The sequence below is a fragment of the Marmota flaviventris genome, chromosome 12, assembly GCF_047511675.1.
Source record: "Marmota flaviventris isolate mMarFla1 chromosome 12, mMarFla1.hap1, whole genome shotgun sequence".
NCBI classification, from domain to species: Eukaryota; Metazoa; Chordata; class Mammalia; order Rodentia; family Sciuridae; genus Marmota; species Marmota flaviventris.
The window spans coordinates 82,860,852-82,871,941 of NC_092509.1; the positions used below are offsets into that span (position 1 = coordinate 82,860,852).

Sequence of the window (11,090 nt, forward strand, 5' to 3'; positions counted from 1 at the left end):
GCTGGTACCCAAAAGATGCTGCCGCCAGCTGGTGCCTGCATAGACGGTGAATGGGCGGTAACTCCTGCGGGAAACAGGGCTAAACCATTGATCATTCACCCACCGCATCCCCGCCTTCCCCTCCCAATCTTTCCTTGACTCTCCACGCTCCTAAGCTGGACATCGTTAACCGAGCACGTTGAAGAGTATTTTGAGCTCGAGGGCGGTGTTAGTGACCCGGCCAACCCAGGGGCCCCGGGCCTCTCTCCAGCTCTAGCCCCTAATAGGGGGCGGGGTAGCGATTAATCTTCCGAGAGAAAAAAAAAAAAGACACTTAAACCCTAGCAGACGAGTATTCGCAGGGACGCAGCCAGACACCGGACGGGGCGGGGGGCCATGTTACCTGGTCTCAGATTCCCTAGGGGCTGCGTCGCCCCGGGCGCAGTCAGGCCGCTGGAAAGTGGAGGGAGAGTCGCGAAGCTAGGCCTCCGGTCAATTCTTTACCCACTCCCCCACCAGGTGCGCCCCTCACAGCCGGGGATGGGGAGGCACGGGATATTACTAGGCTCCAGCGCCAGTGGGGAAGGGGGTGTGAGCAGTGAGATTGGCAGCTCTAGGATGCTGGTCGGGATGATGGTGCCGCCCTTCCTACCCGCCTTCCCTACCCGCCTTCCCCCCTCCCCGGGTGCCATCACAGCTCTTTGGCTGTGCGTGGGCCATGAGCGCGAAGGGCCGGGGGAGCGGGTGTGCCTCCTAGAAGCCAGCAAAAAACTGCGTGGGATTGGGGGCGACACGTGGGGCGGTGTAGGGATGGAAGCCAGCCAGCCCCGTAAGCTTTGCCAAACAGTTTGGACGCGTTAAGGGACAGAGCATGAAGGGCGAATCCGAGCCCCCTTTCCATTCCAAATCCCGAAATGTCTGGCTCAGAGCACCGGGGGCAGAGCCACTTTTTTAACCGAACACTTGTCTTCACTAACTAGTCTTGCTAGCCAATCAGTCCCACCAGTTTACCTTTTAGGCTTCCCTGCCTAAAAAGAATCTTCCATCCTCGCCTCCTCAGCTCTTTCTTTCAGGATCCCCTTATCTCGGTCAGGTCAGTTCGCAGCCAGGAGCGGCCAAGACTCTGGGTTTCAGCTTCTAAGTTAGTCAAGGAGGTCATCGAATGGATGGATGGCGACACCCACCAGAAAAGAAAAACACTCTAGTCCTCTCAACTCATTTATACCCAAAGCACTGTTTTTAAAACTCTTTGGGGGTCAGAAACTGGTTTAAGTACTTTACAATTATGTGGATTACACACACACACACACACACACACTTAAGTGCACACCAAGGCTTACACTTTAGAATACAAATCGGGTGGGAGGATGTGGTAGTTACAGATGCTCCAAATGCCTCTAGAAACCATAATTCCTGACTTAACATTCTCTTTTACAACATAATTCCAAGAAGGAGAGCCCTAAGACTGTCTCCTGTCATCAGCCCAACCTCAAAACTGTTTGGGAGAGAAGGGTCAATGCAGCACCCACAGGGGCACATATCAAGGCATCCAGAAGTCCAGGGTGTACTGGACATTGTAGGGCCAACAGTCTCTGCCTAAAGATAGTTGTAGGTTCTTCCACAACCTTTTTTTTTTTTTTTTAATCAGGTTCTACAGATGTGATCAGAAAGTTCACCATCCCACAACACCTACATACACACACTTAAGTATCTGTTTTTTCCCCCCTGAAGGGAGAGAATAGTTTTGGCATCCAGGAGTACCTCTTAATTGTTGCAAGGTAGTGAAAAATAGCACTCAGTTTTAAATTTTCTACCATGACAGATGTCAGTCCACAAACTCAAGCCCTTGTTGGAATATAGAGAAGATGAAGTAGTAGTTACAGACAAGAAAGGAGATGATAGAGGTTCTTTCTCCTCTGGCCACCAACTGTGTGGTCTCAAAGTGCTCGGAGGAAATCAGCATACCAAAAGTCATTCATTTTGTAGACAGAGAGCCTCCTTCTCTAACCTTATGTGGAGAATCAAATCTAAGCTCCACTAGGTTCTCATGGCGGAGCTGTATATGTGGAACAGACTTTAAGAAATCCTTTGGAGAAGCAGCATTTCACTGAAACAAAGACCTGAGCCGGGCCCAGAGAGCACATTGGGTTTTCAGGGCTCTGTCTGTTCCACCACACCCTGAATTTTATTAGCATAAAAGCCCCCTCTTCTTCCCTTTGAATAATCTGTGGGGATAGTGCAGCTTCCAAAGTGTGAAGAGTGCACATCACCATTCACTTGCCAGAAGAACTGCCCAGGACAGGGCCCTTTTCCAGTTAAGGGAAGAAGTACAGAATCAGAAATCTGTCCCGGCCCCTACCCAGGAAACCCCTGCTTCTCCATTCTTTGGTGTTAGAAACAATGTGGAAATCAATCCCCTTGATTTATTATACCCTGGGGGGAAGGGGGAGACGTCTCCAGAAACCTTGGAAGTGACCAGCACCAGAGTTTATTTAAATGGGGAAGTCTCTATTTCTTGGCATCCACATGTGTTTGTATATACACACCTAATAAGAAACCTGAATTTTTACTTTACAATGTGTGAATACAATATAGCTTACAGCTCTTGCAGTGAGGCCTATTTATGTGGCCATATTGTGTTTAATGTGGGGGCACCCGCCCTGCTACCACCCCGATGTGTGGTTCACATGCATCTCTCCAGAACCACTGCAAACTTCAGACCCTTGGACAAGATGCAGGAAAGAGAAAGAGTATCCCTTCTTGACCGCACTCCCTGACCCATCAGCAACTTTGCTGTCTTGCCAGCAAGTTTGAAATTCTGCCAGGAAGAATTGCCAAGGTCCCACATAAGGGTCCTTGGTGATTTCTGATTTTTTCTTGGGCCATTTCCTTTTTTCAAGGAGTGCTCTGGGAGGAAGAAAGAGCTGTTTGTGGGAAGGGGGCATCCTAGGAGTTACTTCCACCTACCAAGAGGCTTTCTCAAAACACTGCCCTATGTATTTTGCTCTTTTCAAAAGAACTACTTCCTTTCCTCCTTTCCTAGTTCTCTAGAAAGATGGCCTTTAAAAACTCAGTTTCCTTCTGTTCTCCCCTTTGGGGCTACTGAAGAAAGCACCATCCATCCTACAACCAGAAAAAAAAGCCTTGTTAATTCTCCAAATCTGGCAGAAAAGGGGGGAAATATCTGGTTATTTTCTAACCTAAGAATGGAAAGGAAATTGGCTCCCAGGAACCCTTCTGCCTTTCTGGAAAGAGTAACTATCTTCACAATCACAATGCTGATTACCGTCTACTCCCTTCCGCAACATAATTTGAGGAGAGGACAAAACAGGCCAAAATCACCAACCTTCTGTATCCAAGGAAGTTACTGACCTCTCACATGGCTCATGGAAAATATTGTTTGGGGTGCCATGGTTAAGGCATCAGCAGAACTAGGGGCATCAAAAATGCCACAATATATGGAGGCAATTTAATATTAGACATAAGAAAACAGAGAGTTATAATTAAGAGAAACATTGAAATCACTAGGCTTCTTTTCACATATTGTACAGTTAGGAAAGGCTTTTATTTTGAATTATTTATTTAGAAGGTACCAGGGCCCTCTGCTTAGAAACTGAAAGCCCTTGGGGCCACAGGCCAGCCTGAAGTAGACCCCTGAGGTGTTCAAGAACCTTTCAGATTCCACCAGTATAAGGCTCAATGAAGGTCAGTTATGAGCAAAGCCAGCCTTCCTAGTAGGCAGCAGCCTCATTTTACTGAATGAATTCCACTAGGCAGAAAAGGGTCTCTTGGGGGCTGCTATCCTCATGGAGAAGCTGGGATGGTGTGAAAAGAACAGTCCCTGGGAGCACCTACTCAGCTTGGAGACTGGCACTTCACAGGGGCATTACCACAGTGAATAGAATGGATGTAGCTAATAATACATTCTAGGATAAATTTGCCTGAGAAGTATCAAAAGAGATGGAGGAGGAAAGGATGGGGGAGGGAAGAAAGAATGGTCTAAGTGTGGCATCTTCAGCGGCCTGACCCCCAAGTCACAATGATTTAAAGTTTTCATTGAAGGAACAGATGGAAGATGAGAGCATTTCTTAATGCAGGATGGCACTTCTTGGGCACTCATATGCTGCACAACATAACATTATATCAATCTCCTTATAGCTCCAGATATAAATAAAATGAAGGATGTACTGTTCCATTTGCCAGCAACCCCCCTTGGATAGTAACACTGATGAGAAAACAGTGGGAGAACCAAGGCTAAGAAAAATCAAGAGCTACTCATGTGACCCAATTGCTACTTTTATTTAATAGAACAGTCATTATTTTCTTTCTTCAACATATGTGTCTGATAATGAAGCAAAAAGAAAGGAAAATAGCTATCAATGTGCCACTTCAGAAACACATAACATTTGTTAGCTTTTTCTTTTATTGATGTTCTTTTAATATATGTATTGAAGATTAAATTAGAGCTCAAATACTTAACAGCACAGAGAGCAATCCTGGATTAAGGCTTCATTTCTTAAAAATTACAAGTTCACTTAGACAACGGAGATAAAACTGTTGTCAAACATAAAAATATGAATTGAATTTCTTCTTTTTAGATGGATCTTTAACATTGACTTGACCATATGGACACTGAAAAAGAAATAATACATAGCATTATTGAGTTATCTAATAATCATCTTGAAAAAACACACGTCTTATGGTGAAAAAAAGACTGCTAATAACATTATATAGATCATTTGGTCTATCACGTTTTGCAGACTAAGAGGAAAATAATGGCAACCTCAGGCAAATGGTCCTAATTAGGTCCAAGAACCATTTCCTAAATGCATCCTTCCAACCTTAAGCATTTTACTGTCAAAAATCCACTCTTGGAAAATACTGAAGTCCTCAATTTACTCGAAACTCTTATGCATTTGATTAGAAACAGCTAATGGCATAGGTAGGAGCATACATAAAAGTGAAGGGTGAAATTTTTAATACCGGCTATGATTAATACCTGCATTTAATGTCTATAATTTTCAAGTAGGTTAGTTAAAGGAAATAACACCTTCTTGCAACAAAACATGCAAAGTGTTCTGTATACAGATGTTAAGTTTATAATCTTAAGCCTATAACAATTTACCTTAATGATGTACCTTTTGATAATTAAAAAAAAAATCCTGGTTTTCTTTAATCAATATAGGGCAGTAGTAGTTAGTTCATCTTAATCAGTATAAATAGAAATATATCTATTGACATAAATATATTAGGAAATGAAAAGCACTAAATTCAGGGTAATCTAACTTCACAGACTATTTGAAGCACAGACTGGGGGGTGGGAACAAAGACAAAAGGAAGCAGGAAGGACAAAAGGGAAGGATGCAGGGGAAGAGAAGGATACGAAAGGAAGGGAAGGGAGAGAAGGGCAAGGAAGAAAGAAATATTTACTATTTTAAGTAAACCCACCTCTCAATGCTGGGCAAATTTCTATTTATTCAGCTAATAATAAAAGAAAAGCTTTCTGGGATCTAGTTTGCAACATTCTTGATTTCTCTTCTTGTCTCTTTGTACCTGCCCAGTAAACATAACTTATTTGAAACTTCATGAAAAGTTTCCTTGTAATAAAGAGCTCCCATGAATATCAAGTATAGCATTTGAGGGAACTGATACTTGCAGTGAAAGGTTACAAAATTCCATTAACTTTAAAGGTCCTATGTTGGTACTAAGGACTTCATTGTCCTTGGCTAAAGTAACTTGTGAAAAGTGCACTCCAGGTTTATTTAGCTTTTTTATTTGACTTGTTGTTCAAATAATAGGTATTTACGAAGCACCAAAAACTGCTGCTGTAAGGCGAGAATTGTTACTCACGTGTCTACAGGCGGAGCCACAGCAGGAACCTCTCTGCAAGTGGGCTATCCGTGTGAGCACCGTGTAGCCAGTAGCTGGGTCCACATAGTTAAGCTGGCCAGTCTGAAGAGTAATAAAACAAAACAATTCATTAATCTCTATGTTCATCATATCTCAACATAACTTCTACTTCTAAAATACTGCAAAAACAATTTTAAAAACAATATTAAACTTCTCAGCAATGTTAGCGGCATTTGCAATTAAAGACTGAATGCATTCTGACATTATATACAATCTAACTTTATGTGACTAAAGAAGAAAATATACAATTTGAGAAAAATGAGAAGTTGATGGGAAAACAAGACCTCCTCTATACTCAATAACAATGTAGCCACTGCTCTGATATTTTTCATTCAGTTTCTAGGTAACACACTTAATAACAGGTGATTTAAATGATTTTAAGAGCTTAAGAGGCTGAAAATGAACTTTCACTCAGAAGTTGCAATTGCAATTTTAGAACTTAAAATATGTGAATCATGATTTAAACTTACAGAAAAGGTGCTAATCAAAACCAGCATTCCTTATAGAAAAGTATTGCCTTTCCTATTATTGAATGCTTTTCTTTACTTTCATGATGTGTTACCCTATTATACGTTTTACACTATTTTCCTTTTTTTTTCTCCTGGAGTGTTATTCTATTTTTAAGTGAAAAAGTATTGTTTTAACATATTAACACTCACTGCTTTCACAAGTTTGATCAAAGTCAACTTTTAGTAGACTGCTTCACATGTCAAGGAAACATTCTCTACCTACATTCAAACATAGTAAAACAAATGAATAAAAGCATCTCAATTACTTTCTGTGAAGGTAAAAGTAAATTATAACTTCATGGATTGGGTCATATAGGTGACACTACTTAGCTTTGAGATTTTGTAGGGTAAATTCCCCATGAGGTTTTTATATAAACCTCTTACCATGTAGTAAGTCACTGAATCACTCCTGTATAGAAACTTTTCATTAAAATACACATGAAACCAGCCTATCTTCAGACATACATTTTTGTAGGGAGTCACAAACAACTTCTTTTGTTGTTCACTATCTTATTTAATGGCTGGATATTTTATTGTGGTTGAGGTTTTAACCAACTAAATTTTGTGAATAGAGTGTGTAGCAAAAGGACAAGTTCATTCTAAGACATTTCAGTAAAGCTAGACCAGGGCCACAGAAATCCAGCAAGGCACAAGCCTGGTTTCAGGGGCCTTCCACATCCTCTGGGACCAGAAGCAGATTACATGAAGCCAGGAACACTAAACACAACTATTGAATGACCAATTGTCAGGACCTCAATTCCTTATTTACAAAGCCCTATATGGAAACTTGGAAAAAAGAAAAAAATACTGAGAACTTTGTAGCAGTCTTCTTTTTACTTTTCATAGCTTCTGGGTGTATTCTGAGGGCAATTATCTGGCAACTTGGAAACATAAAGGGTTGCTTCTGCACATGCGCTGGCTGCTTTCCTTTCCACATTGATTGAGCACCTCTGAGCTCCTTAGTTGCCCATACACACTTAATTTGTCCTTCATAAAGGAGGCTTACATCATGGTGGCAACAAAGATTCAGCAAGAGGGTTGACAGTCTGATTGGAGACCAAGGTGATCAGTGATGCACATCAGCACTGAGAGAAAGGTAAGAGAGCATCCTGCCTGAGGCGTAGAAGGACCATTGTGAGCTAGCTCTGATTTGTTGAAAAACAAAATTGTCACTGGGTTTACTAACGGTTTCCTGGATTGTCATTTTACCTGATACTGACACTGATGAAACAAGTGTAGATTCCCTGAGCGAGAAAAAGTTCTTTTCTTTCCTCATGCTGACTGAACCTATCTTTATATGCTGTTGGTGTTTGCTCTAAAGAGAATGAAACTTATGGCTATATCACCATATTTATATGTGAAGTGTGGTAACAAATCACACATGCTGTTTTTAAAAGTATAAACAAGAATAATCAAAAGCTGTCAGTCATTTCAGCATGCATCTTTATTCAATTTCAATACTTGAATGGGTCAGTGGATTCTCAAGGCCTTCAAATTGTCATTTTAAAAAATCAACTTTAGTCAAGCTCCAAGATTTTCTTTTTTACCCCTCTAGCTCTGGCCATACCTTATAACACTAGTCCTATTAAGTACTGGACATGGATGCATACACACACATGAGCCTGCAGTTAATTTCATATCATTTTTCTATCATTGTTATAGAAATGTTTCTCTTTTTATCCCATCCTTTCTTTTGTAAAGGAAATACAAAGGTAAATGTGCTATCTTCTAACTTATGCAGTCTGAAAAGTTACAAGGGAAAGCTGCTGGTATGCTCATTGAGAGAGCACCCAGCACGTGCGAGGCCCAGGGTTCTATCCCCAGCACGGCTGATGGTGGAGGACAGAGAGAGCCACTGAGTTCGGATATTGGTAGTAAGAAGCAATCATCAAAACCACAAAATAGAAGCAAATGTAGTTCAAGAGTGTTTAGGAAGAATGTAAACACCTGATGAGAGGAAAAAGAACAGAGGACGGTAGCAAAAATTGTCTTATTTCTCATTATTAAAATCACTGGAAACAGAAAATTGTTCAAGGGAGAATAGAGATACATCATATTTCTATAACACAGCAAATTTTTCCTATGATTTCAATTATTTCATTTCCATCAAAGCTTTAACACCCGCCCCCCCACACGCACACGGACGCGGGAGCACAAACACACGCTCGGTGGTGGGTCCCACTCTGCGCCCCGAGTTTAGCTAGGATGTTAATCAGAAAATGAGTCTAGCTCTCCCTCAAAATACGCAGTAAACGCTTTGTCCAGAACGCCGGATTTCCAGCGAAATGGTGCGGGTTGGGGCCCGAGGCCGGAGACCCAGCAGCCGGCGCTCCCAGCTGCTCTCCAGAGTGGGGCGACCTCGGGGCGGGAGAGGCGGCGTGCGCAGGCGCGGCGCCGGGGCGGGACCGGGCGGGGTCTCACCGCGCAGGCGGCGGCGTGCAGCTCCGCGATCTGCTGTTCCGCTGCGGTTAACTCTTCGTTCGCCGAGAGCTTTGCTGCTCCATCGGGCCCGCCTTGCGAGCCGGGCGTGGACCCGCCGTGGTCTCCCTCTGCCGAATCCAGCGTGAGGCCCAGACGCTGTCGGAACCCTGTGCCGACCCAGAGAGGGACTGGTGGCCGGGCGGTGTGGGCTGGCCTGCGGAGCGCGGCGCCCGCCCACGCCCGGACCTGACTGGCCGCCTTGGCCGCCATGGCCGCCGCTGGCCTTTGGGAGGCGGAGCGCCCTTCCCGCGCCCGGCAGGGAGGCGAGCGCAAGCCTGGTGCAGGACGCCGGCCGCGCGGAGCCACCCCGGAAAAAAGGGCGGGGGCGCGGGCCTGGAGCCTTGCCAGGCTGCCCCCGCGGTACCTAGGTGGACTCCGGAGGCTGCTAATGTGGCGCCAAGGAAGTGCGGAGGCGCCGCCGAGAAGTGCGGCCCCGCCTCTGCACCTACATTAAAATTATGTTTCTTCCTGAGAGGAGGGTGGGCAGCTTTCTCATGTCAGATTAGACTAGATTGAGCACAGCCGCTCAACTGTTGAAATCCCAGAAACTGAGGACTGTTGCCACCTTGGGCCTATCTGCAAAAGGCCGTGTTTACGGGCACTGTGGGTGGGAATAAAGTTTAAGCAGAATCTTGGTTCTTTGGCCCCACCCTACAATGAAAACCAAAAGTAAAAACTGCGTGCTGAATAAGAAAAGGTGCTGTTTTTGTGTTGTGAAGTATTTACAAAGTCCAAACTAAAATTACATTTCGTCTCTGAGCTGAAAGTTATCCTGATACTCCCCAAAAATTGATTTTGAGAAAATTAGCACAAGCTCGGGAGGTAATTTCAGGTGTTAGAATTAAATTAGCACCATCCCATTCCCAACCTCTAGCCTAGGTTTCAAGAGAAGGCCAGATTGAAGAGTAGCAGTTTTTTTTGTGTGTGTGTGCTCTTCAATGTGAAGATCTGAGAGCTGGAATGAATATTTGAGGACAAGAGTTAAGAGTCTTTAGTTGCCCGCAAGAAGGATGACTTAGCCACCGTAGAGCATCCAAGCCCTTTTATGGTATCTGCATTTAACGTGTAACGCTGTAATCATTTTAATTATCTTTTTTTTTTAATTTAGTTGTAGATGGACACAATATCTTTATTTTATTTATTTTTATGTGGTGCTGAGGATCAAACTCAAGTGCCTCATGCATGCGAAGCAAGTGCTCTACCACTGAGCCACAACCCTAGGCTCAGTCTTAAGACCTAATTGAAACAACATTATAGGTACTTTGTAAATCTCGGTGAATTAATGTGTTGTAATCCTATCTTGCAAATGTTTCCTTTGGTTGGAATAATAAATTAGAATCTGGATTTTACTGTTGCGAGAAAAAAGGTTAAAACCTGGAAGGCTAAGGGGAGATTCTAGAGAAAGCTATGGAAGCATGGGGCCAAAATTGAAATCACCAAAAATGAGTACTTTTTATTAGAAAAGAGAATTCACCATAAGTCAGACTTCCATCACCACCAAATTTTAAAGGAAATAAGTTTGAAGGTTCAGATTTATTGAGGTGTTTTCAAAATTGAGCATCAGGCCCATGAATAGGCCAGGACGTCAAATTCAAAATGAGAAAAGCATTTTACAGATATGAAATAGACAAGACCAGATTTAAATAGAAAAATAAATGGAGTCATCTAGAAAGAGTAGTTGTTACATGAAATTTGTTTTGGTGGAGATGGGAGTGTGGAAGTGACTGTAAAGGGGTTGAACAAAGGAGATCCTTGTGGCAATGTCATAGTTCTGTATCTGGTCCATGATTACACAAATTTACCTGTGATCAGTGTCATAGAACTATGCACACATTGTTCCAATGTCAAATTCCTGGTTTTCATTTTGTAAAAAAAAAGTTAGATGTAAACCTTGAGGGAAATTTGGTGAAGGGTATATAGAACATCTCTGTATGGTATTTACAACTTTTTATGAATGTAATTATTTTAAAATTAAAAAACAGTAATTTTAAAAGATGTAAAACTGGTTTTCAGATTACTTGGTAAGGCAGATCACTGAATCAGGCAGAACTTTTTTTCTAATCTCCATTCCCAAGTTAAAAATCATCCTGCTTAGTCAAGACCTCTGGACATTTGGGCTGAAAAGGCTATTTACATGTTACCATCACTGTGTTGATTCTTATAGATATATCTTTAAAATATGATCAACATTGGAAATCTATGTTATTAAAA

At 42.6% G+C, this 11,090-nt stretch overlaps 1 protein-coding gene across 1 annotated transcript; it reads right to left on the reverse strand.

The window, feature by feature from the left end:
• Positions 1-4,254: 4,254 nt before the first annotated feature.
• On the reverse strand, positions 4,255-10,665 carry C12H1orf53 (chromosome 12 C1orf53 homolog). The gene is made up of 4 exons (XM_027945662.3): positions 10,565-10,665; positions 8,820-9,324; positions 5,830-5,931; positions 4,255-4,611 (listed from the first exon to the last, which is right to left on the reverse strand). The coding sequence occupies exons 1-4, from the start codon at positions 10,663-10,665 to the stop codon at positions 4,540-4,542; spliced, it is 780 nt and encodes a 259-aa protein (XP_027801463.2). The 3' UTR covers positions 4,255-4,539.
• Positions 10,666-11,090: the final 425 nt, after the last annotated feature.